At 41.2% G+C, this 27,316-nt stretch overlaps 2 protein-coding genes across 3 annotated transcripts in view; both read left to right on the top strand.

Annotated features, from left to right (window-relative positions):
* Positions 1–435: 435 nt before the first annotated feature.
* Positions 436–19,524, top strand: ddhd1a (DDHD domain containing 1a). The gene is made up of 14 exons (XM_070920552.1): positions 436–1,219; positions 3,132–3,308; positions 7,884–7,985; positions 11,223–11,351; positions 12,727–12,874; positions 15,154–15,263; positions 15,892–15,998; positions 16,090–16,352; positions 17,049–17,124; positions 17,479–17,628; positions 17,946–18,010; positions 18,115–18,287; positions 18,821–19,018; positions 19,118–19,524. The coding sequence occupies exons 1-14, from the start codon at positions 436–438 to the stop codon at positions 19,303–19,305; spliced, it is 2,670 nt and encodes an 889-aa protein (XP_070776653.1). The 3' UTR covers positions 19,306–19,524.
* A 6,346-nt stretch (positions 19,525–25,870) lies between these two features.
* fermt2 (FERM domain containing kindlin 2) overlaps positions 25,871–27,316 on the top strand; it is a 39,412-nt gene continuing 37,966 nt past the window's right edge. For both annotated transcript variants that reach the window (XM_070919870.1, XM_070919871.1), the window contains exon 1: positions 25,871–26,026. The gene's annotated coding sequence lies outside the window, so the exon portion shown is untranslated. The remainder of the gene's footprint in view (positions 26,027–27,316) is intronic.

The raw sequence follows: 27,316 nt of genomic DNA, 5'->3' as shown, positions 1-27,316 counted from the left end.
AATCTGAAATTCCACAGAGACCGGAACACTTAAAGTATGGTGACTGCAATATTACTCCTATCAAGCTGGACTAAAGCGACCCGGACACAGGACAGAGGCTTGACACAGGTTTATGTTAGTTAGAGGAGGAGAAAAAGGGGAGAAAAGGTTTTCCGGTTGCAACGTTGCAGACTTGCTAATAAGCTAGCCCCGGAGTTCTCCAACCGGCTTCATTAGCTTAGCTAGCTAGCAAGCTAACAAACTGATGTAGCTGCGGTGCGCTCGCGGAAATGCGGTGGGAGCTTGTCTCCGGGGGGGGTCTTTAATTTTGTTGAAATTTTCATTTTTAGCACCGACTAGTATGTCATCTTGCGATAGCTGTTGCGGAGTAGTGAGAGCTTTATTAATGTGAGGTGACAGACGAGGAGGTAGTGAGGTTGGGTTGCTCAGATAGTTATGAGCAGTTACAACATTACAACCAAAACCTCCACATTGAGCTCGTCTTTGAGCTCCGACGGTAAAGGTTCACCGGTCAGCGTCGACGCCACCAACAACAACAAGGAGTGGGAATTGGGAAGCGATGTGTTTTCGTGCTGTCACGAGATGAGTCCCATGGACGATACGATGCAGGCAGGGATGTCCTCGGTCCAGTCGGGGCTGGACGGACACCTGCCGCTTCTACACGCCAGACAGGACGGGTTGTTGTTGGACCTGAGCTCCCCGACAGCCTACCTGGACAGCAGCTCTCTGGAATACAGCGACAACGACGGGAACAACGCTGGTCCGTTGTTCGAGAGGAGGAAGAGGTCGCGGTCCAACAGCTCCAGGCACCGCTTCAACGAGGTGGTCACGGAGCTCGGTCCGGAGGAGGTGCGGTGGTTTTACAAAGAGGACAAGAAAACTTGGAAGCCCTTTGTCGGGCATGACTCGCTTAAAATTGAGCGTATGTTTCGGAAATACTGTGAGCTGAACCCTGGTGCAGCAGGCTCCCAGGTTAGCGGTGGGGAGGAAGAGTGCGGTAATAACGGCGTAGAGAGTAGAGGGCTGAACTGTGCAGTGCCGGTGGAGACAAGGACCAGCAGTGTGCACGGAGGCCGGGGTTCCCTTGACACGTCCACTGTGTCATCGGATGAGAGGGACCCTGACAGCATTGACATCAACGTAGAGCCTGTCTGTGTCCGGGGAGGACTTTATGAGGTGGATATTAAAGAGAGGGAATGCAATCCTGTTTACTGGAAGCGTGAGTATCATAAAAATCAACCCTGGTCAAAGTCTTTAAATCATATTGTTTGTAACAAATGATGTTGCTCCTAGTTGCAGGTCTCAGAAGCATTACTAAGTGCATGTCCATAGGCACTTATTCCTATATACCTCATATATGCTTTATACTCTGCAGTATAATGGCTGACAGCATGCAGATTAATGACCCACAGCCACTCACAAGTCTGGTGTTTATTCAGAGACTCACTGCAAGCACTCTCCATCCCTGCTCCCATAAAAAGGCTCCCTTAAAACAGACAAACTAGCAGCTTATTATTCATTCATTTCAGTTTATTATTTTACAGTTTTTTTCACTGGCTAAGTAACTACTCAGCCTGGTCTTTTGGGAACATCGAAACTACCCAGGAGTCAGTCAGTCTATTAGGCTCAGCTTATCTGTGCTAACTAATTCATGGATATTTCCAGGAAAGGGCAGCGAACAAATGAAGGCGGTCACTATAGAGCCTCGGAAAACCTGACCTCGATGAAAGGGTTCGTGGGTAGCTGGTTCTTTTGAAGGTTAACACCAAGTGACATTTAGAGAAGCCGCTATTTTCCTGAATGTTCATGTGGATGTAAGTCCATTGTAGTCAGACCCTTGCTGGGCTTTTTTCAGCTTGGCCTATACCACTGCTAACACAGTGTCATGTTAACACTGAAGTCCCTGATGTACTGCGTTTCAGATGGAGACAAACACAGGAGGAGATTATTTAACAAGTAATTAAAAGCATATCAGTTAGGGAGAGAGAGAGGCCAGTTCATGTAATGTGAGATGTGGAGGGGAGGGGTTGTTGATATACTGTAATCCAAGAAGTAAAACATCCATAAAAATACAAAAAGGTTTTGGCATGTGTAATAGCTTTATAGTCATGTGAACGCATCAATAACATAAAAAAGGTGGGATGAGAAGAATTATCTTCAAACTTATCTTCTCTGACCAGAACCACCCTGAGTGAACAGTATCTACTGTGAGCCTCTGTCAGTGTGTCTTTCCTGTGTGTCTATCTTAACCATAGCGTTGTGGTGGGCCTCTCTGTAAATAAGAGTATGCTCATGTGTTTTTATATCTGTCCAGATGAACAGTCTCACGCTGTACAGAAAGGGCCCTGTCTTTTGCGGCGTTTGCCTACTTTCAAAGCTGCCTTTACACTCTTATTCACCACCAGAGAATCAGTTAATAATGTCACTTAAGACTGTAATCAAAACTGCCCTCGCTCCATAAGCTACTGAGACTTGGCCCTCCTGGATTTGCTAGACTTGTTGAGTTAAATGGAAATCAGAAAACACATTCTGAAAGGGTAAGTGATGCAGTCAGTCACTAGAAAGTGACTGTCGTAAGCCCACTGTTGCTGGGGAGGATTTCTACTTAAAGGTGCCTTGAGGAGTTTTCTCATAAACAAAGAAAAGTTATCTTTACATTCAGTGTTACTCATCAAAATGTATTGTGTGCATCCTTGAGTTATAACAAATGTGTTGAATGCATTTCCTTCCTCAAAAAAAAAAAAACATTTGCAAAGCTGATTTTAGTATTTTAAATCCAGGATTGTTTACTTCCATGTTTACTGGCTTGCAATTTTCCTCTTCCCTGTCTTTGTTGGCTCCTTGCTGCATATATTGGCATGTTACTGCCACCTTTAAATTAGTGGAATAGTGTGAAACCATTGGCAGGAGTGTGTACTGCGTCACCCGCCGGCGCGTACATGTGCGTCAAAAACAGGGACCCACTCATAGAAAAACATTTCCATAACGCTACTACACTACGGGAAACATTTAACATATAAAGAGCAAAACAAAATGTCCTGGCCCCAGAAGGCTGGCTCCAAAGTGCCCATCCCTACAATTAAGTCATTCTTTTGTATCTAAATGCATGCTATTTTTTACTGTTTTTACAGAACAAGACCATATTCCAGTCATGAGAGGCCAGTGGTTTATTGATGGTACCTGGCTACCGCTAGAGGAAGAGGAAAGTGACCTCATTGAGCATGAGCACCTGAACCATTTCCGTGGGCAACAGATGCAGGACACCTTCGAGACGGATTTGGTGGTCAGGACTGTCGATAGCAAAGATGGTGAGTTAACGGGAAGGGGAAGAGTAGAAGGATAAGTTAGTATGATTTTAGGAATGTGTGGCAGAAGCCCATCAATCTAGAAAGCTACAAACTGTATCAAATCTTTTAAACAACACAGCACTGAAGCATCCATTCTGGCAACTGAAGTCTGAATAAATAAACACAGTTAATAACTTTATTATAACTAGATTTTATGTTTGGTGATTTTGATTGTTGTCATAGAGTCAGAGTGTGGTTTGGGGTTGAAACAAAAGGCCAAAACACATTATTGTTCACTCACCAAATGCATAATTTGTTCCTTACTGCCGCATTCACCAACCCTGCAGTATTTTTATTCCAGGCGGGCAGCATCTTGTTAACAAACACCTATATAGTGCTGTGTTAGGGCGTTGAGAAGATAAAATGCTCTCATAGGTGTTATTAGTAATAAATTCCATTAAAAAGTCTTCACAATAAAGCCTGATAAAAAGAATTGTGAGCCATAAACGGTGAATGATGTGACAGCCCTGCCTGTTGTAGAATCGGTGCACAGTCAAGAGAAATGAATATAGCAGGTGCTTCCATTCATGTGAGTTTAGGTTTTTGTCGTGTCACGCTCCCAATGTAAAGCAGGTGCAGCTCGTACATTCTGGCACGTCTCTCTCTCTCGCTGGGCTGGCTCGGAGCGAAATGTAGCAGGCTTTAGCTGTGAAAGGCAAAAAGAAAGAGGTTCTTTGATTCAGCGGTCTCCTTAAGGCAGCCAAAACTACAGGACCTTCGCTGGTGATGAATGTGTGGGTGTGTGAATGTGGCAGATAAATAGAGAGAAGCGGAGAGAAAAAAAGATGCAGCAACTGTTGAAGAGTGAGAAAATGTTTGCATTATAAAAACTGAGCAAATATGTGTGAGAGACACAGAAATATGCATCAAAACATCACCAAGGTGATCATCAGCCTAAATCAATGAATAGCAGTTAATCATTGAACTACACTTATTCCTTGTAACCTTGATTGGTTGTATCACACAAAGCCTCTGTGACACTGTCACACCCCCTACTCAAAATAAATTAGGCCTATAAATAAAGACATCAACATAGCAGAAGTGATTACAGTAGGTTGGTCAGTCTTGCTTGCATTATCACTCTTTTGTACTCGTAGCTACTGGGACTTTCCTGAACTGAATCGCAGACATTTTGAGACAAAACTGGAGGGTCACTCCTGGTCCACAAGCATTTGTGTACATGTATACATGGACACTCAAAGATCGGGTTATAAACAGAGGACAGAGGAGTCATAGTCAGATGATCTGCTAGCCAAGTGTGTGAAATATAGTGCAAGGGCACACAAATCGGTTGTGTGACACTTGGAGGCCCCTCCATTGCACAGCACACACATCATGTGACCTTAGCTTGTCCAATGGATGAGCTGTATTACTGCAAGGTTGAATAGTGCAGTATAATTCTACTCACCGTATCATGTAGTGAGACGTAAATAAGCACATACCCTTACACAGCATGTTATTAAAACCCTATGCCTGCTGTATTTTTACATGTTTTCATAATTTCCTTTAATGCATGGGACTCGAAACACTGAGCATCTGTTTGAAACCCTCCTGCTGCCTTTGTTGGCAGACTGTTTTCCACTCCTATATTTAGCCAAGCGATAAAGCAAAGTGAGTGATAGATCCTGTTAATTCACCTGGTTTCGGTCTGTATTACAGGGAGCCTTTACTGTAGAGTATTTTACCTTGGAACTAATAATCTGAAGCACTTGGAGCCATCAGTAGGCTGCCTTGAACTGCATTACAATTGATAAATGGATCATAAAGCCAGCGAGCTGCGCTCTGACATTACTGCAGTACATACATTTCCCCTACTATCTCTCCCTCTCCCTCTCCCTCTCCCTATCTCTACTCTCTTCTTTCTCCCTCCTTCCTCCTTGTGTCTGAGTAGCTGGCTGAGACTAAAGGTTAGTAAAGGGGAAGACATATGGTAGGCAGCGTGCTATGGAGGCATAACATCATAATGTGGGCAGGACTACTGCTAGGTACGAAACATGCATGAATGTCCTGTTCTTTCATGATACGAATGTACTTTTCTGGAGGAAAGCGGACATTGTGAACTTGTGAACTTGAACAGCTCTTATTTCAGTTATTGAATCTGAAATGACGAGGTTATTATAGTTGATGGATTTTATAAACTGTCTTTTAATGTTGTGATTACCATTGGCCAACTGTGAAAGGCAGAATTCTTTCTTAGCGTAATGTTGCCAATGCTCCAAGCCCGACCAAGAAAAATGTTATTTGTACTTTTGAATATGAAATAGAAAAAAAAGAAAAAAAATGTAATTAGAGGAGGATCAGTTTAAGCTTTTCTGACGTCTGTGTATATGAGTATAGAGCAGTAAGCCTATGGTGGAAACTATAGGGCGTGTACCAGTCTGACAGGCTTCTAGACGTCAAGGAAAAATAAAACCTGCTGGCCGGGCACAGGGTCATCTGTTATACTTTTGGTATTTTTGAGGAAGGCAAGGCCCACATGTTTGTTTGTGTACTCTACATATTCAGCAGCATATTTATTTAACCAGCACATGAGGTTGGGAACACACTGCATGATTGATGACATGCATAAAATAACTGAAAATTGCTCATCTAGTAACTAGCTCTCAGTATTTTTTTAAATGTTTTATTTATTTGTTTATTTCTTGTTGGAAGTCAGTTAGATGTGCGTTAGATATGTTTGAAATCATCAGGTGGCAAGAATCTTATGCTAATCAACATAAGATTGTCTAAACCTCCTGCTCACACTGGCAAGATTTGTTTGGTCTGAAATTAGTGGTGATGGTGCACTCGTGCCTTCAGGTGACTTTAAAGTTGTGTATTATGATCTAAACCCCAAAGATGTTTCATACACTACAAACTACCACACAAATTAATTGATCGTCAGTACATCCATATAATGATTCTGTGCATAGTAGATATTCCAGTCATTAGGGAACACCTATTTATGGATAGATCCATCACTGCTGTAATGCCCAAATGGACTTTACTAATAGCTTTTACAGCAAACAAACTTCCTGTGCACTCAGCAGATCTCTCACTTCTCCTCAGCCTTTCACCTCTGCTGAGGGACACACTGCTGACATTTGCAAGTCTGATGTCTGTGTTATCGCGGAAGATTTAGTCTGATCTAAGACTTGTGGACTTTGCTCATTTGGTTAACAAATGCCGAGGAGGTCTTTTTAAATGTCAGATCAAGGCATCCACAACTGATTCAGTGATTTAATGAACATAGATCTGCTGCTGTTGGACAATCATTTGGACATACATTTGACTGATTATTTCAATATAACAAATATTTAGCAATAATTGTGACATATTGTAAATAGCTGGCCTGTAGTCTTTGTCCATTACAGAGTTGTTATGAGCAAAGCACACAAACTTGTTTGGCGATTTTAGACTCAGGATAATAACATTTGATTTGGTTCCCATCAAAACATATACCGCAATAAAATGTTTTCAGTTTAGGATTTAAATTACACATAGAAAACATTATTTAGTCTGGGTAATTTTCACATGATTAATGTGTTAAGTGTTAATATAAAGTCATTCGTATGTGTGGAACAATTCTTTACCAGCCGCCATTGTTTCTCTCTTACACAAATGCCTGTATTTCAGACTCCATTTACTGGAACATTAAAGCACAGTTACAAGATCAGGTGCATCAATTGCGTTTTATACATTCCTTTATTCATTTACAATGACTTTTCAAATAACAAACATTATCTTTACTTATCTCTCTCTAAATATGCTACAATTCACCCATTGTTTTCTCTACAGAAAGATTGTATTGAACCACACTGTAAATTATTGATGTCTTTGCATGTTTGTAGTCAGTATGTTCCTTCCTTTGTTCGTAAATATGCAAAATATAAACTAATTATTTACCCAAATGGAAACATAAGTACTGCTGGATGCTGTCAGGAATTTTTAAGGTTTTGTGCTGTTATTTATGTTTTACGTCTTTGCAAAAGGTCTTGAAATGTTCACTTAATTTGTGGTGTTTGTGCTACTTAATATACAATATAGTTGTATTCTTTTTATTTTCTCCTTATTTTAGTCCTGTATTGTGTGGAGAAGGAACTTCCTTCTATTATATTTAACAAACAAAATGATAATCCAATAACACTCTTTTTAGAAGAGTAGCATTGTATTACACGTAAACAAAATTTAGGATCTTAAAGACATGGTGGGTAACTTTATGACATGTTTAGTCTTCACAGTAGATTTCTCTAATGAGTGTAAAACAGATACCTCAGTCATCTTAGGCATATGTCAAGCAGCGCTGCATGTTGAGCTGTAGGCTTATGTATACCCCAGCCTGCAGCTAACGCACTGCTACAGGTTATTTTCATGACATCTACCTGCAGCCGCCAGGTTCTGTCGGTAACCACTGCAGGCTCTGTGTCCAGGGCCTTGAAGTGGGAACCTGATAGCAGCGCTACTTGATAGATTGGCCTGTTCAAGAGTGATGACAGCGGTAGCCTGTGAGACTGACACCAGGGTAACGGCCATTACTCACTCTCTCTTGGTTGTTAGTTCTCTCCCACCTGCCCCCTTTCTACCTCCCTTTTCTGTTCAAATGGAGTGGATATCAGACGAGTGCTAAAACTACATGTCACAAGCGCAAACGCTGCCAAGGTACTGTAAAATAAAAGTTCTTTTTTTTCTGTTATATTAGATCTGCTAGCTTGTATCCTCTCTCCTAGTAGATCCATGGCCCCTATGGAACTAGATTTTCCTTTCTGTTGTGGTTCAGACCTTTTTCTATCTAATATTTAGAACTAGACCTAGGCTCAGTTAGAAATGGTTGTATTAAAATGGTTTCAGGCTGCTCTCCCAGCTTTCCATTGCAGCCTTAACTGGGCCTAGTTGCTAGAACTTCTCCCTTTGTGCTGTGACCCAGGGCTTGGTACTACTGCTGCTTTTTGAGGAAACCTTTGTATCTGTCTCTCATCTCCTTGCTGGGATAGTGAGCAGACAACATGCTTCCCTCAACTACTAAGGCAAACAGGGAATGTGAAATAAATAAGCTGGTCCTCAAAAAGCCACCCTTCTTTACCCCTTTTTATCTCTCCAGCCCCGTCTCCCACTTTCTCTCTCATTGCTTTCTTTCTCTCATCCCTTCTGGCAGTAGGACTATCATTAATGAACCACCATCACCAGCTCTCGCTCTAAGGGCAATGAACAAAGCTCTCTGTTGAGAGCCAAGCACAAGTGATGAGCTGAACAGAGGAGCCATTGTGGCCCTTTACTATAGCCCCCTAACATGTCACCCTCTTAGAGGTCCATCACTGTCCTAGTTATGGGTGTATTGACCCTCATCAAAAATGCTGAACAGAGAGGTCTCAGGGTCCTCATCTCATAGTAAATCCAAGCAGCCATTGACCCAAAGACTAGTGTCCAAAGTAGATCTCAACAGAGACCTGTGATTTTCCTGCAGGGTTGAGAGTATTGCAGTACTGCAAGTAGTACAGGTTTTACTATCATTATACTACTGTTTTGTCTTGTCCTTCCCTACAAGAGGTGGGAAAACCGTATGGAGGGAATGTAGCTGTAAAAGTTGTAACTGGTATCTTGCCCCTCTTCACAGACCCTGACCAGCACTGTAGCATATCGTACATATGACTAGTTTGAGGAGCCCTTCCTTTTCATGTCTTTCACCCGTCCCCTCCCAGCGCTGTGCTTCCTGCAACTCGCCCACACACAATTTCCTTGTTTCTCTTTTACTTCAACAGTTTACCCAGTTCCTGGCCACATTTTTGCCCCTCATCCTTTAGTTTTTCACCCTCTCCCTCATCCTGTGTTCCTCAGTAATTCGCCATAGTGGTGTTAGAGAGCTCCCTCAGAAAACTCTTTAGCCTTTCTTGCTTGACCACCAGCTCCTCTGTCTGCTTTGATCCCCCTCCTTTCCCTTCCTTTCACAATGCATCGCCTTTCATTGTAAAACAGGAAGTACTGGCTACATTCTCACTTGTAAATCCCATCAAAGTAATATTTAAGCTAGCAATCTGGAGAAGTTCCATAGTTTCTATTCTATCTGGACTAATACTTCCTGTTTTACAGTTGACTCGGCTACAAATAAAGCTCAACAGTCTGAAGTGGCTTCACCCATCCTTGTATAATATCAGTGTGTAGGTCTCATGGCACCTACCCCCGTCCTTTTCTCCTTTGTCCTCCCTTGTGAGTTCATGAGGTAGATGAGGAAAGGAGGCCACTTCAAACTGTTTGAGATAAAGCCAAACTACATGGTGAAAGGCTCTCTTCTCAGAAGAGGTGATTGTTCCCCTTCGCTGCTGCTGTCTTAGAGTGATGGTAGTAGAGGTTAAGGATATGTTTGCTTTGAGTGGTTTCATTTGAGGATCTGCAAAGATAAATGGAAACGTGTGACAGAGGAAACTGTGTATGCTACCGTATCTCTCACCTCAGGTTCCTCAGGACATGAGCTTTATTGTTTTATCTGGCTAGAAAAAATGTCCTTTGTTATTCCAAATTTAACTAATGCCCTTTACTCCAATACTTCCATTCCTTGTGACAAACTCTTCTTCCAGACCCTGCTTGACCTTCTACTTTAGAGGCAACCATTCCCTTTCACATTGGTTGCCCTCAGAATGAACAGGTCTCAGCTAAGGTGCAATGACTGCTTGACCTCGCATTACCCGTGGTCATGCTTGTCCAATGAAGTAATTAGCCTGCCAAACTACAGAGGCCCAGCTAAACTCTGCCATGTGACACACAAACAGTTCGGTTGATATATATATCATGTTTTATTCAATTACATGGGAAGTGGAAAGTAAATGTCTTACTTACTCCTGCCTGGTAGATTTAGCCAGTGCATTACCAAGGAATGTCTAATAAAAAGGATGAACCTAATTAAAGGATGAATGAGAAGAAAAGTAACGTGGAAAGATGCACAGGTCTCACACATGACTCAAGTGATTCCCTGGTCATTTTTCTACTCCTCTATGAAAAGTATATACAGTATGTAAAAATTACATTCAGTAAGTCTAAAAGTACCATAGCAATATAGTAATAACATTTCTTCTAGCATTTCATTTTGCATTATTTGTGGGACTATATTATTATAAGTTTCAAGCCAGCAAAAAAGTCATCTGGAATGTTTTTATTTCTCCAAGTACTTTACCCCGTTCTTAAGGGTTTTAATCCCCAGATTGGTTCAGAGCTGTACAAGGAGCCATGATTGTGCACTGGACCGACGCCAAAGTCTTCCACCAATTTCATCCAGATGAATTTGACTGCACAGGACATATAAAGGGCATGCTGCAGAGACATAAATAACTCTCTCAAGTCAACCAGTTTCATTTATCGCTCTTAGCTTCTGTAGCAAATGGTGTCTCCTGTCGAGCCATACCTCTGCTCTTACTTGCTCTAGTCTCTGCATTACACTTTGAAGCAGCAACAAAACGGAGAAAAATTGAACTGAAACTGATGTGAATTTAGATATAGGCACATAAAATGTCTTCAGTCTGATGATAAGCAAGCCGGACAGACAAGCAAGAGCTGAAGTACGCAATCATGGTGTGTGATAGTTTGACGTGTTTTTCTTTCCAACTGCAGATCAATGCTCCAGACTGCATTTGATTGCGCTGTGTAAATAGATTGATCCTAGACTTTAGCTTTTTTGTACTGCATTTAAGATGATCACAACTTGGTGTAATTCTTACAATGTCTTCAATCTCTCTTCCTCTGTGCTCACCCTGAAATTTGTAATCACAACCCCTCGTATCAGTGAACCTTTTTCCTTCAACCTTTTCCCTGATTTCTTCCTTCTCTTTGCCCAATTTCCCACGCCATCTGCCCCCTTCACTTTCCTCTGTCCATTCATTCACTCACTTCTCTCTCACTGCCCCCCTACAGCCATCCACAGTCTGAAGCTGAGTCGGACCCATGTGGACTGGCACAGCGTGGATGAGGTGTACCTCTACAGCGATGCCACCACTTCCAAAATTGCACGCACCGTCACCCAGAAACTGGGCTTCTCTAAAGGTAATGTACACACTGACATTATCTTTCAATATAATAGGAAGGCACAGTATATAGTACATTGATGATATTAAAGAACCAAGTTACACTTTTGAAACAATTTATTATGCCTTTTACTATAGTTTCTGTGAAACCAAACAAGGTCAACTAGGTCAAACAAGACTGAGTCAACAGTCACACTAGCGGTGAGGTTGTACTTAGAGCGATGGTTTGAGCTAAATGCCAATGTCAGTATGCTAACATGCTTACAATGACAATGTTAACATGCAGCTGTTTAACAGGTAATAATTACCATGTTCACCATCTTAATTTCCTGTGTGAGCATGCTAACAGTTGTTAATTAGCAGTACAGCTGAAGCTGATGGGAGTGTCATTAGTTTACCAGTATTTGGTCACTAACCAAATTAAAGGACAATGTGAAGTTTTGACCCACTGATGGCGCTAGATGAAAAGTCAGAGGATCACCAATGTTACTACAAATCAGATATCAGATTGTTGAGATATTTCAGGCTGGACCAAAGTTGTGAATCGGCCGACAACAGACCGACATTGGCATCCATAGAGCTAGAAGGGTTAAAACTTTTACTTCTTCCCTGTTTCAATAGGTCTGCACCTGTTCCCACTTGTCTGCACACCTAATCCAGAAATTATAAAGTTGTAGCTGCACTCACAGATCACTGCCATGTGCTATTGTTCAACAGTTGTTTGAACATGGCTGTGTCCAGTTCAGTCTCTTAACTGGATTAGCCCAGAAAAACACACAGTGACCATCTGCTATCTTCAGCGGCTAGGTTTGATCAAATGGCTTGAGTGTAACTGAAAAGATGGCAACTGCAGTTGACCCCCATGTCTGATGTTTGATCTGTATGGATGACTCTAATCTGATCTACAGTCTCCCAGCTCTATGGTACATTTTCATCTCCTGCTCACAGATTATAAGAGGAGGAGTTGGCCCTGGTTATCTCAATCTCCCCTGACACACAGATGCTCAGTGAGGGGAAATCTCCTTAGTGCTATCCAGACAGCAGAAAATTCCATTGGCTCCTATCACCATGCAGCACATGACTGGACTAGACTATAGATTCTAAATAAGGACACACGCTCAACCCTCCAGGCACAAGTGCTGCCACAGAGCTACAGCAGGACTTCGTGTCTCACCTACTGGCCTCTTTGGACTCAGATCAGCACGTTACTTAAACACCATCACTTAGATATTTATAGCCTTCCAGTGAGCAGAGGGGGAATGTGTGTATTTAGCAATACAGGACAGAAAGTACTGTAAAATGTACACAAATGTTTCCTTTTCTTACTGTACAGAAATCAAAAACAGCTAGCTACGATAAGTAATAGTCCAACCGTGTCCCCTCTCCTCTTCCAGCCTCCAGCAGTGGAACACGGCTCCATCGGGGTTATGTTGAGGAGGCCTCGCCTGAGGACAGACCCCCTCAGACAACACACATTGTATTTGTGGTCCATGGGATTGGACAGAAGATGGACCAGGGACGCATTATTAAAAACACTGGAATGTGAGTTTTTAAAAAGATAGTTTGTATGCATGTTGTTTTATGTCATTAAGACCCCAGATGTATTTATAAGGGATAAGGCAGGTTTAAATGTATTCACACACTAACTAATCCAGTCTAAATTAAGAAAAAATCTCATTGGGATGATGTGATGTTTGAACTGCCGTGAAGTTTGTTTGTTCCTTTTCTTTTCTTTTCCAGACACAGTCTGTCTCTCACACTTCTTATTCTGTCACTTTCCTGTGGCTTTTATAGACGGCTCACTTCTTTCTTCTTTCTAAGTATCTCTGTCTGTTACAACACAGACGCAAAAGCATGATAATATCTTGTTCTTTTAAATGGTTATTAACTTTGAATAGCATTTTCTGTCTGTACCCTGGCCTCCTGACTAAGCTTATATTGCATGTGGTATTTAGTATTAACTGATGAGGGGTTTCAGATATCGACTTGTCTGGCAAGTTCTTGCGAACTTTTTTTGTTCAGCACCGTTGCCAAGTATGTAACTAGTGTATTTATGGAATGCACAACTACTGTACAGTCCTCCCAGAAAAATGTAGGCACTGCTAATTACATATTATCTGTTGTTGTTTAAGCTTTTGAACAAGTGGCATATTACTGCATTAACAAAATCAGGAACGTCACAGTTTTCCCCCTCTGCTTTGTTCACCCATAGTTACAACAGTGGGAGTTATTTCAAGCATTTCTCTTGTTAACACTGCACCTGCAGCCTTTGTATTTTGTTCTCCTCCTCTCATCTCGCCATCTTTCTCACCCTCTTTGTCTTCTCCTGCTGTTCTCTTACTTTAGACTTTGTATTGTTTGCCTGCAGTACAGTGGCCAAAAAACAACAGTGCGCAGAAACTTGAGAAAACGCAAGGGAACAAGGAAACATATTTGCATTTAGTGAGGCTCTGCAGCATGAGCAAGTACAGAAACAGTGCAACTTTGGCACATACAACCGAAGCTATCAGTGTGGTCTGATACTGCTAGCTGATGCTTTAACTCTTTGTCTTCCAAAGGCTTAATGTTATTATGAGGAACTCTGTCAATAGTTGATATTTGCGTAGAGGCCACAGTAGGGAAGTTACAAGAAGAAACCTGATGTAAGTAAATTATCGTAATGTCCTTGCCTTTAGAATGATACACCAATGAAGTCTCGCTGCAGCTCATCAGTGTATAGTCTGTTATCAGTTTTGAATTGTTTCTTAAGCTCTGTACAGTCCTTTTCATTTTCGTGTCTTTGTGTGATGTACTGCGTAAAGACATATCTGACCCTACACAGCACTGCTGTACTGACCCTGGACCATGAACATTACAGGCAGTAGTACAGAACGTGCGAGCCATGTATGTCTCTGTGTCACAAAGTTATCGCCGGGCCGCTGCCCGCAGCTTAGGCCAGCTAAGCAGGTAAAGTAAACCAAGTCAAGCTGCAGAGCACTTTAAGCCTCACTCCCAGCTCCCTGTGGATTACAGCATACACGTTTTCCTCAGCCAAGAGGAAAGATCAACCTGACATGTCTAGCCAGTTCCTTGTTTTGTTTTTATTTAGAACCTGATGTAATTTCAGCTCTGTGCTTTTCTTGGTGTAATCATCGGCGGTGAAATTGTGGGGGTTTAGAGCATTATTACTAAAACACGAGTGTCTTTTTTTAAAATCTATTTCAGCTAAACCTACTATGTCAAAGCTCATTGCCCAATTAATGCCAGCCTAAAAGCTAGGGAATCCTTGTGGGTGCAGCACAGAAAGCTCTGTAATGCAGCGCTCAACTCTCTGAGCATTTGAGTTCCCCTGCAGACACACTACCCTGCAAAGAGTCCTGCCAAAACCTGCATTAGGTGTCCCATTCACTCAAAAGCCTCTCAGTCTCCATTTACCCCTGTCAACACACTACCTCACCCTCTCTCTCTTTGTGTATTTAGCGTTTCCTGCGAGCTAATGTTGCCCCATAGAGGACTAGTAGCATGGCAGCCATTGTGTTTGTGTGCTGCATGAGGGACGCTGCTGCATCAGTGAGCAGCAAAATGGGCGTCATTCTTCTCTTCCCGACAGTCATTAAAGTCTGTGAGAGAACGAGTGCAAGCACAGACTCCCTTGTCAGTCTGTAGCAGGGCCGAATATGCGCAGAGGATATTACTCATCCTCTCAGAACCAGTCATTATAATACAGTGCTGCCCAGACTATGTGATGATGACATGTTTCTAAATCAGCATTTTGTATGTGAATGCTTTGGTTATCTGCCTTTTATATACTGTATGGTCTTTATTGTCACGTGCCTGTTCAGGCTGAGGGAGGGTGTGAGGAAGATGGAGGAGAAGCACTTTTCAGAGCACAATGACGAGCATGTGGAGTTCCTGCCTGTCGAGTGGCGCTCCAAACTTGCACTGGATGGAGGTTAGTGTGTGTGTTTTTGAGACTATGCATGTGTGTGTTTGGTTTGCGCTATAAGTGTGAGCAGTTAAAGTGTGTTTTTTGTCAACTCTGTGTACATTGGATGCATCTAAGTTGTTCCCATGTGAGCAGTCTTTCCTATCCTAATGAAAAAAAGTTAATGAAGCATAGCCAGAGTCATCCCTTACGGAACTACAAGAGTGTGAACAGCAGGTAACAGTAACCTCATGATCTGTCCTAACCATGGTGCAGATGTAGGCTAAGATGTATAATTAACTGAAGGCGTGTGAAGGACAGTGGTGAGATCAGATCATGTGCCCCCCCAGTGGCTTTAATTTTTAGGTACACCTGTAAAAGCTAATACAATGCAATACAACAGCTCAGCCTCACCACTGCACACTACAACCTCAATAATAAACTTAAAGTTGAATTAATACCTCTCTGTGTCAGTCAAAACTGAACATTATTATCTTTATTAAGGTCGACTTTATGGCTATGCTGTTGTAAAGGTTTTATATAGGTGTACCTAATAAAGTGGCCACTGAGTGTATGAACACAGGCACCATCGTGTGGCATTAAATATGTGAAATTAAAACATTAAATAAACGAAAGTGGTGCTTTGTTTCCGTAGATACGGTAGACTCAATAACACCAGACAAAGTGAGAGGACTGAGAGATCTACTCAACAGCAGTGCCATGGACATCATGTACTACAACAGCCCCCTTTACCGCGATGAGGTGAGAGTCACACACTTACAGAAACCAGAAATAAGAGTTCTCTGTGATGCACTATTTCTCCTCAAAACTTCTTCAATCACCATCTCTCCAGATTACTAAAGGCCTAACACAGGAGCTGAACAGACTGTACACACTGTTCTGCTCGCGGAACCCGGAGTTTGAGGAGAGGGGAGGCAAAGTATCCATCGTGTCCCACTCCCTCGGCTGCGTCATCACCTACGACATCATGACAGGATGGGATCCTGTGCGCTTCTGTCAGCAGGAGCATCGCGCCATGGAAGAGGAGCTGGACATGCGCTGGATGTCCTATGAGGAGAGGCACATTTTAGAGCAGCTACGGCTCACAAGGAATAGGTAAAGCTCGCTAATGGAGATCTTCAGTGACTTTCAGTCCCAGGGGCGGTGTGTGTAGCTGTAAGGATCCTCAAGTGATGTTTGAGAGAACATACAGAAACTACAGAACATGTTTTAATAATAATTTGAGACAGTAAATATGCTTAGCAGCAGAATACTAAACAATTAACTAGCTGGAAGTGTTTTCATTTCCTAATTTGCCTTCACCCCTGTCAATATGAACAAACACCACAAGCTGTCCATGCCTTTTAAAACCACTTTCTCCTTCAAACCTAGCATTTATCTTTTTGTTGGCACACATAATACAGTGTGTGCTGTGAGCTGCTCATCTCGTGCTCATGCTGTTTGTTTTTGTGAGTGAGCAGGGTATTGTGATGCCTCATGATCAAATGGAAGGGAAGAAGCTTTTAATGCTTCTCCTCTGCACCACCCATCGCCCTGTGTGTGCAATATCAATATCATTACCTTAGTGAAACAGGAAGCTGCTGGAAAAATAAAGGTTGTTGATCTCAGTGGTTCTGAGATTGTTTGATGACTGGCATGAGGACAAAGGTTTCTATAGATGGAATAAATCAGTATGTATGTCTAGGAATAAGAGGATATTCAAAAAGGATTGTATTGGGACTGTTTTTCAAGCCATGGTTTCAGAGATTTATTTTCCTAGTTTATTAGCAATGTGTCCCTTTCTGCTTACAGGTTACAAGAGCTGGAAAATCAACTCCTCACACTGGAGGCCTCTAAACCCTCAGCACCCCCAGCCCTCAAATTTAAGGTAAGATGCTCCATTATGTGACTGCTCTGTATGTGTACAATTATAATATGACATTACTCTAAATCAATAAATAGTAGTGATTTCAGCATTTTTGTTGTAAGGATATTTGTTACTAAACTTAAATTGGCACACTTAAGTTTTGGCTCCCTCATGTGAACATTTATCATAATAATGTAATTACTTAATGTAAGTACTTTTTTGAGTGTATGTTATTTTCATGTATCCATTTTTATTAGAAAACAAACCAGAAGTGATTTCACCCTTGGCCTCTGTAGCATTGTCAATACCCTCTATGGCAATACCAAAGACTCGCTTTAGGACATTTATATCAACTTTGCACCTTTTGTCTCTCAGGTGGAAAACTTCTTTTGCATGGGTTCTCCTCTGGCAGTGTTCTTGGCCCTGAGAGGGATTCGCCCTGGTACCAGCTGCCACCAGGACCACATCCTGCCCACCTCCATCTGCAGCAGGCTCTTCAATGTCTTCCACCCCACGGACCCTGTGGTCAGTCTCCCTTGATTGCCCGAGTGCATACAGATGCTCTCTCTCACTCAGGGTTATGACAGCAAGTCCAGATTTTCTTCTCTTTCATTCTTGTCAACTTAGCCCACACACATTCAGGGTGTGATTCATAAGTGGCTATTTTCTGTTTTTAATGGACTTGCCATTTTCCGCTGTGCTCTGCTAATAGAAACCAGACCTTTGCAACTCGCTCAGTCAGATTTTTAAATTTAAAATGTGCACTGTGCGTATTTGACAACTTGAAATAAAATTAATTTATCTATACTTTAAGCTAACTAAAGTTGTATTGCTGTGTTCAGGCTTATAGACTGGAGCCCCTCATCCTCAAACATTACAGCAATATTGCACCTGTTCAGATACACTGGTAAGAACTTGAATCTTGCATCTTATAACACTTCATGTTATCTCTTGTACACACACAGAATGTTTTCAGAGTTCTGAATATTTGGGGATTATTTTCTCTGTCAGGTGTAGCGCCACTAACCCCACGTCCTACGAGGAGGTCCGGCCTACCTTCCTGAACCCAGTCAAAGACCCAGCATCTGACACTGAGAGCATCCCCAGCCCGAGCACATCTCCTGTCCTCGCCCGCAGGCACTACGGAGAGTCCATCACCAATCTAGGCAAGGCCAGCATACTGGGTAAGACACTACCATCACTTTTGACCTGACAGTTTTAATGACTTTAAAACTGTTTTCTGTATATGATTTATATGGTGTTTATTATATACCAGTCCAGAAGAATAAAAATAGGTCATATTTAAGTACTCACAAATGTGTATGGATAGGTTACTATAGTGAAAAGTGTCTGGTGTGGAGAAGAAAGGAGTAAATATTCTCTTGTTCTGACAGCAATGGAAATAAAATTTCACTCTGGAGATAGTCCTTATTCCACAGTTAAAATCCATTCTCTCCTGTGAGGTTCAATATTTGAGGTAATGTGAGATCCTGACTTTGACTACGGTACCACATCAACAGTGCCATCATGTGGTCATGTGGAGAACGGGCTCACACACTCAGCCTTGAAATAAATGGAATTTAAGGAATTAAAAAACAGAACGAAAAGCATTACTACCATTCATTATGTCTTCTTCTGACACACATCCCACCCAACATATCTCTTCTTTTTTTCCCTGTCTTTCTCTCTCTCTCTCTCCCTTCCACACTCAATGTAGGAGCGGCGAGCATAGGGAAGGGCATCGGAGGCATCCTCTTCTCACGTTTCTCTCGCTCCAACAGCCAGCCCTCAGTGTCTTTAGGACTTGAGGGAGGGGCAAACACTGAGGAAGAGGAGCAGAAGCGGACAGAAAGCCAGTCAGCATACGGCCTCTCCACCTTGATTCGGCCCACCTCGCCCACTACTGACACATCATGTTAGTCCACTTAACCTGTCCAATAACAATCACAGAGAAAGTCTCACATTTGTTGGTGGGTTGGGAGGGTACTATAATGTCTCTTTTCCTGTCTTACAGTGGAGCTGGAGCAGCGTGTCGACTTTGAGCTCCGAGAGGGACTGGTGGAAAGTCGCTATTGGTCAGCGGTGACCTCTCACACAGGCTACTGGTGCTCACATGACATAGCGCTCTTCCTGTTGACCTTCATATACAAGCAGAAGACAACGCCCTCTGACCCAGCAGAAGATACAGCGGAGCCAGACTGAGGCAGCACATTCGTTACAACACATACACACTTGAATGGTGTCTCCTAACACTTGAAGAGGTGTGTCATCTTTTGACAAGACACAAAAATAAACTTGATTCATTTATATTTCATGCATACAGACTGCTCATACACTAATCATAATTTTTTCCTAAATCTCCCTGTGATTCAGCTCTTTTAACACTTGGGAATCATTACAGACAAACTAACTTAATTCCAAGATGTGCATTTTTTTGTCTTTTTTTGTGTAGTTTGTACATAATTGCGCACCCTAAGGGTGACAGTGTTGGACGAGGAACCCCTAAGGAGGTGCACCCTTTGCCAGTATGACCACAAGCTACATATAAACATGGAATATGAGACTAATGAGTTTGACGCATAGGAGTTTGTTGCACCCAGAAGAAGAGAGTTCTGACTTCATCCCCATGTCTTCAACCTTAGACAGCAGCAGCCTGTTGATTACTGACTGTCATTTCCTGTTAATCAATGCTGAAATCCAGCCTCCCTCCATCAGACTCATTCTGGAGCCTTGTGACACACTTGCCTGACCCTCAGTCACCAAGGCTTCAGTTCCGTGTCTGTGCTTTTTGACTTCTTTTTTTCTTCACATGAAGGAGAGAGAAATGTAATCGTCAAAAAATGTATTTTTTTCTTTTAAAATCAACCTTTAGCTACTACATTTCAAAAACATGCAAATGCAATGCCTTTCAAAATTAGCCAAATAATATTATTCATGCAGAATATTTCTGTTTAGTTTTTCCGAACAAAACCTTAGGGCATTATCCCTTTAATAATGTTTTGGAAGTATGATGAAAGATGCTATTTTCAGTTTGTTTTTCTTCTATATTTTTTTTTATCCTTGCCTCTTTTTAACATTGTTTGACTCTTGAAATAGATATGTACCAAATGACACAAGCAAATCGCCACTTTTATATTCGACACAGTCAGCTAAAACAGAATTTCCTTTTTGTGTTTTGTTTTCTTCAACTCAACAGCACAGTTTATGTTAAAGTACCAGGGACAGAATGACTCCTACTAACACTAATAACAGTTACATCTGAACATCCTACAGGACATCATTAGTTTCCATGTGACATTTACGTTCAGAGGTTTACAATCCCATGAGGCTTGTATCATGACATGCATATCTACGCTCTTAAACAAGGGCTGAACATGTAGAATTATTTTGTTACATCCAGTTTATGTCTAAAAATCTCTTGATGATGTCATTTACAAGCCAAGAGGTCTCATGCAAAACAATCATTCAGTCATTCAAACTAATTTCCATGCTTCTAAATTAAGGATACATTATGGAGAATTCTTTTTTCTGTGCTATATCTTTATATTGATATCCAGATGAAATCAGTGGTACTAGATGTATTTTTTCTTAAAAAAAGAAATATTTTTCTTAGCGATTTTCAGTCTCTTGTGAATAGAAACATGCATCTCATCTTGGAGGTAAATGGGATTCAAACTTGCGGCCAAATAACATTTATGTGTCTCGCTTATTAGCTACTGGGCTTTAGTCATGCTAAGGCTAATTCATTCTCTACGAAAAAATAATTGGCCTAGGGTAAAGTAGCTTCTTGTTTTTATTTTGAGGCTTTTGTGATACATTGCACACAAAAAGTGCTATCTCGTTTGCCTTTTTTTATGATCAACTCACGCTTTCCCCTTCTGAGCAATGGATGTGTCATTATCTTTTCATTTGTGGCAAAGAAGTGGTTCTTTAGTCATAAAAACCTGCATATTTTCCAGCCACTAATTGACACTACTTGCAAATTTGCTCCAAAAAGAAAAACATTTAGACAACTGAACACAGCAAATCATGCTGCGTATCACAACTCTTGCCTTAGGTTTGTCAGAGCAGTTGTAAAAAAAGAAATTACTCCAGTAATGATGGATCGTATGCCTGTCAAATGTGGTCCTTTTAAAACACACACCCAGTAATGATTATGCAGAAGTTAGAAAAACGTACTCACTGTGCATGGTGTCATATTAATAGTAAATGGATGATGGAACAAGAAGACATTGCAGAGAGTGCCAACATGCATCTAAGAAACTGCTTTGTATTCTTTATTGAGCTGAAAGCCACTCATGATTGTTCATGGATTTGTAATTTAAAATCATTTGTAAGACAATTGCAATGGATGAAGTAATGGAATCACTCTCAGATTAATGTTTATGGGGTTAGTTACATGTGACGGACTTGATTATTGTCAGTGTCAAATTTTCCTTGTGTCTGAGTTGTTTTAATATCGTAGTTATCGAAGAGCTTGTTTTAATTTGTTATGGTGCAAGCTGCTGCTTTACTGTTCCACACAATCAAGGGCTGTTGTTGGTCCACCACTGAATGGAATCCACTTACTGGTTTTTAATGTTATTTATGCAAAGGCCTACTGACTGAAACCAGGCTGCCTTTCAGTTGACCAGATAGGTGACTGAGAAGTAGTAGGGAAGCAGGGACAAATAAGGGAGAGTGTTTCTATGTTTGATCTGGTGGATCTCGCCCGTTCATCAGTTATGAATTGCACAGAAATTATGTAGAAAACGGCCCATTTTTGCTGAGCATGTTGTACATTGCAGCAATAGGTGCAGAAAGCAATTTTTACACGTCACTTGGACGGCAGGCATGCAATTTACTTCGGAGACCTTAGACATTTAATGCAAAATACAAGGACAGTTCCACTGTTGCCGCTGCATCTTTAAGACACACTGTGTGAGTTCAGACACAGCAAATATGTATTGCAGGAGTGTGGACTGACCATGCTAACAATAACATCAATGTCTCTGCCATTGTTTGTGGTTTGGCTGTGTTTCCAAAATGTATGTGAAATTTGTACATTTTTCATTTCAGCAATTCTTGATTCAAGCACAGATTTTCAACTGTATTCACTCTGCTTGCTAAAAAATAGCATCTAAACTGGAGAACATTAATGAAAACTTTGTCAAGATACATTGTACTTTTGACTACATGAGCATTTAATGCACAGCATTTTGAATGATGACAGTATATTTTTCTTGTTAAAGGCACCATAAGCATCAGGGAAATGTCTACCGTTACATGTTTTGTAGATTCAACACTGTTGTTGCCAGTTTGAAGCCATTATTAAGTGAAATAATAAAGCGCTGTCACGAATGTGTCGTCTTTAAAATGTCCCAAGGTTAATGAGGAAGGGCCTGCAGCCATATGTAATCAGTCACCGGGTGAGAAAGAGATATAGGCATTGAAATTTATCGTGGGTGTGTTGAATGAAATGTGTTAAATTTGTGTCAGTTACCACTGTTGCTCTAACTTTGAATGGATGTCTGGGAACATGTTTTTGTCTGTCATTAGAGCTGTGCAATAACCCATGCCTGTAATGGATTCTAACTGCCATCCAAAGCACTGTATTTATTTCCTTTTATTAAAGCATTTCTTTTTTGGATACAATGACTGCTTCTTCTTAATCTGTCATATCCCACAGGTAATAGCAGGGGGAAATATTGAGTTTGGAATCTGTGTATGCTGTCGCGTAGGAGGAGGAGGTTGAAATTTCCAGAGGAAGATGGTCTCTTTGCTCATTTCCAGACTGATTTTTGGAGGACAATAGAGCTATTTGTTCGTCTGAAACTCAAGATCAGATTCTTTCCAAGACACCCCCTGATGGGAAAAACAAAGCTGATTTATAGATCATGAATGGGCCACATTGTAATCCGCAAGCAGTCATTGCTTCCACATGAGTTGCTAGCGCTTTAATGCAGTTTAGCAACATCTGCAGAGGCAAGGCTCACAGATGGGACCAGTTAGAACAGAGGTGATTCACATAAATAATGCATTTGGCCCTGCTGTTCTGTGTTTGGCCAGAAGAGGTCAGTCATCTATAGGTAATACTGGAACAAAGACCCCTATTGACCATCTGTTGTCCAGTGCCCTTTCTCCAACCCTATTTCCATTTATTGCCTTTAACTAATGGAGCTATTTTGACTCTTGTTAATGCTCTTATTTATAATTGTGTGACTTGATCATTGTTTTTTTCTACAGATGACTCCCGAAGACAGTGTAAACCTCTTGAAGCCCTCCCCTCACATCCTCCTCTGTCTCTCTCTCTCTCCCCCCTTCACCTCCTCCCTCCTCATCCACATCAGCAGCAGCCAAGCCGGCTCCCCTATCTGACTCTCCTGCTCTGCATCTGACTGACTCAAATGTTTACGCTGCAATTAAAACACAGCCTATAAAAGGCAACAGGTCGGGTGCCAGACACTGACGAGGGGGTCAGAGCTGCAGGGAGAGTTTATAAATCGCTTTGATGCCGACTGTAGTCTGAAGGCCCAGATTCCAGAGCTGGAGGACTGGAGCTGAGCGAGTTCACTGGGAGACCGAGCCAGAAACACTGATGATTCATGGGTCTTTACTGCAGACCACTTGGAGAGTGTGTGCATTGTGCTGTTGGAAAGAAAGGAGACAGCAGCCTTTCTCTATCCATTTTCCCCCCAAACTTGTCATTCGTGTCACCATTTGATTAAATGCAAGTATAAAATGCCATTATTCATCTGCAGCAGTGAGGAGCAACAACCTGCAGACCACATCATCATCAGTGTCTTGCATGTGGTTGATGAAGAAAGCCATGATCCCCACACCTGCTGTAGCACTCTTTTACAGTGATGCCCATACATGCTGTCTTCACGGATACCGGCGACGACGTCCCGTTACAGTTTTGAATTTGGTGCAAAGGGGAAAGAACATGTGATGTTGACCTGTGCAAGATTGTTTTCTCATAGTTACAAGGCTATATTGGGAGACTGCTGCAGACAGTTTTAGATGCCTGAAGTCTATTAGCAAATCCAAGTCAACTGTTGAGTTGAGTTTCTGTAATTTAATGATACAGTATAATGACTGACCTCGTGTTGCGGGAGAGACTGAAAATGTGAGTTTCGTAGGTGAAATTAGGTGAAATAACTAAGTACATTCATTTAAGTACACTTTGGAAACACTGGTACTTTACTTTCTCTCCATTTTGTGAGAAGTTATAATTTTTGTTCCATTATATTATATGTTGTAAGTAAATACTGCACTTTTTATTTCTTGTCTGCAGCTGTATGTACTTCAGATCCAGAATAAGAAGTAAAATGGATTTTTTTATTTTTTACTTTATATCCCCAAAGAGTATGTGAAATAGTTTGACATACCTCCACATGGACCAGCTACAGTAAAATGCTCCTTGAATATATGTGATGTGTCAGGAATTAAAGATGATATTTGTATATCTTGGCTGATTTCTACACTTCGCAGTCTTCCACTGGGGCTTTTTGTCTGACGGCATTAGTCTCCATTGAAAGAAAAGATGGAGAAACACTTAAAGGGAGACACTTTTCAGTTATTAAAACTGTTAAAGTGACAAAACCAAAATGCCTTGTTATTTTTGTGCTCTTACTCCCAGGGCTAAAGACCCAAAGGTCCCTGGATGCTGCTTCAAGGCTCTGCAGCACTATTGCCATAAAAGGCAGCTTGAGATCTTAACTGCATGTCCATTATGCCTGCCGCAAACCGTTGAATTTTGTACTGTGGAGGGTCGCAGTTTGACAAAAACTGTACAAACGCAAGCCTGCCTTCTTCTGTTCACATTTACATACTGTTATTTATTTATTTATTTATTTTCTTATTATGTATTATAAATCAAGTGGAAAAAAAAAAAACTTTTTATTGACACTAAAAATCACATGAACACCTGATTGTTTTTCTATTTAGTGAACTACAGATTCTGGCAAGTCAAGAGATAAATATTGTAGTTTATATACTTGTCAGCACCTGCACTTACTAGTTAAGCTCCAGAATAAGATTTGATATTAGATGAAATAATGAAATATAATGGATTTCTGTAGTTTAAACACCTCAACAGTATGTGAAGCAGTTAGAAACAAAACAAAGAAAACTAAAATCACATGAATACATGATTATTTTGTCTTCTTAAGTGAACAGTTCTTCAAATTATGTCATTATTATATGTCAAGAGGTAAATATTGTAGTTTGCATTTCTTGTCAGGATCTGTACTTAAACTCCAGATTAAGATTTAATATTATACAGTTATGAAATGTGATGGATTTCTGTAGTTTACACCACCCAACAGTATGTGAAGTAGTGAGAAACCAAAAGAACGGAAAATAAAAATCATATGAAAAGCTGATTGTAATCTTTAGTGAGTGGAAAATTTGCAAATTATTCTTGACTTATTTGTCTTGACAGACAAAATGTGCCAAAGGGACCAAATTACTGGTTATTTATGATTTTAAAAAAGCATGATTTGTATTTCTACAAAGTGGCCCTCTGATGAACATAAAAGGTGAAAAAGGGAGAATTAACCCACAATTCAGTCTCTCAGGTCCTGTGCATGCCCTGAGTGAGTGTGTGTGTGTGTGTGTGTGTGTAAATGTGTGTGTGTGTGGGGGGGGGGGACCAGTAGGCGACTAGAAAAGCCTCCCAGTATGAAAGGAAAAGTGGGATTGGAGCAGTGACGTTATCCGCAGGAAAGAGGGAGGGAGGAAGAGAGACGGCTGGACTCCATTAAGCCGAAGCCTGCAGGGAAACTGTGTGGGATACTTCACTTCTTCAACGACTTCTTCGGGGATTTCTTTCTGCTTTTATTGTCTCAAAAAGACTTTATACATGATTTAAAGAGGGGGAACTTGTTCTGTACCGTGTAGTCGACTGTTTTAGTGTTTTTTTTTCTCCGTCTTTGTGAAGGTGAGTACACAGATTTAAATGTTCGTCCTCAAAGCTTTGCTCGTTCGCCGCTATGAAATATGTTTTTTTGTTGCTGTCGTCGTACCGCCTCTGCTACATTTAAACCCACACTTCAGTTAACAAGACTTTGTCGCTAATTTAAGCGGTGTGTGTGCTTTTAGACACACTTTCTACTGAACTTGCTCCTTTTTAACGACCGACTGAGCGGAGTGTGCATGCAGCCGGGGGAGCTGTGGTACGGACTCCTGCTTACATAATTAACCCCTCTCCCTATTTGTAAGAGCGGCTTTACCGTTACTTTTAACAGGTGAACCGGCACATTGGCGCAGATAATAGCTGCCAAAGGTCCTTGTTGAACTTGTAGCCGCGGGCCTGTAGCCTTTGTTCTGCCGTGTTTATTGATTAGACGGCTGTTTTGATCGCAGGGCCACTCTTCTGCTGGACAACCTCCGATCAAAGAATGACAGACGGGCTGTAATGTAACTTTCTTTGGCAGCGACTTCACAAGACAGGGCGCGTCTTCTTCCCAGCAAGAAGCACGAGGAGAGCCACAGTGATGGGCAAACAGCAGATCATCCTTTTCTGAATCATTCCTGAGGGTCAAATGTTCATTAATGAGCTAAAGTATCTGTTAGCACTGTAGTATTGTCATTACAGTGTGCCAATGTTGGAAGAACCGTACTAGCTTTACTTAAGTAAAAGTGGAAATACCACAATGGGGAAAATACTCCATTATAAGCATTGTGTATTCATAATTGTACTGAATCAGCAGTTAAGTACATTTGAAATACTATATATAAGTATCTAAAGTAAAGGTAGGCAAGCACAATGAAGATTAACCCTTTTTAGGAGTTGGCAATATCAATAAAAGCCCCTATCATGGAGTATATCTTTTTTTTTTATCTTGATATTGATACATATCAATTTATCAATGGAAAATCTATTGAAAAACGGTCCATGGATTAGTAATTAGATGGAAATGTCTGAAATGTCTGTTTGTTTCATCCAGTGAATTAAATGTTTGACAAGTCAAGAAACTTCATCTCTTTGATGCAAAAGTCCTATTAAATTTGCTTTATTGTCTACAGTTTTGTTTAGTACCGTTGTCCGGAAAGGCCTGCGTTATTAAAACTCTACACCTCCAGTGTGTAATGCAGGTTTTCTATCATAAATCTGTCGTCCCAGATCAAGCTGATACACCCTAATCCTGCGACATCACTCTGACATCACCAGGGTTACTTTTTCAGTAAAACTTGGGAAGACATTATACAACTGTTGTTACAGGCTGAG

Source organism: Enoplosus armatus, chromosome 15, assembly GCF_043641665.1.
Source record: "Enoplosus armatus isolate fEnoArm2 chromosome 15, fEnoArm2.hap1, whole genome shotgun sequence".
NCBI classification, from domain to species: domain Eukaryota; kingdom Metazoa; phylum Chordata; class Actinopteri; order Centrarchiformes; family Enoplosidae; genus Enoplosus; species Enoplosus armatus.
This window is presented reverse-complemented; position numbering and strand designations above follow the sequence as displayed.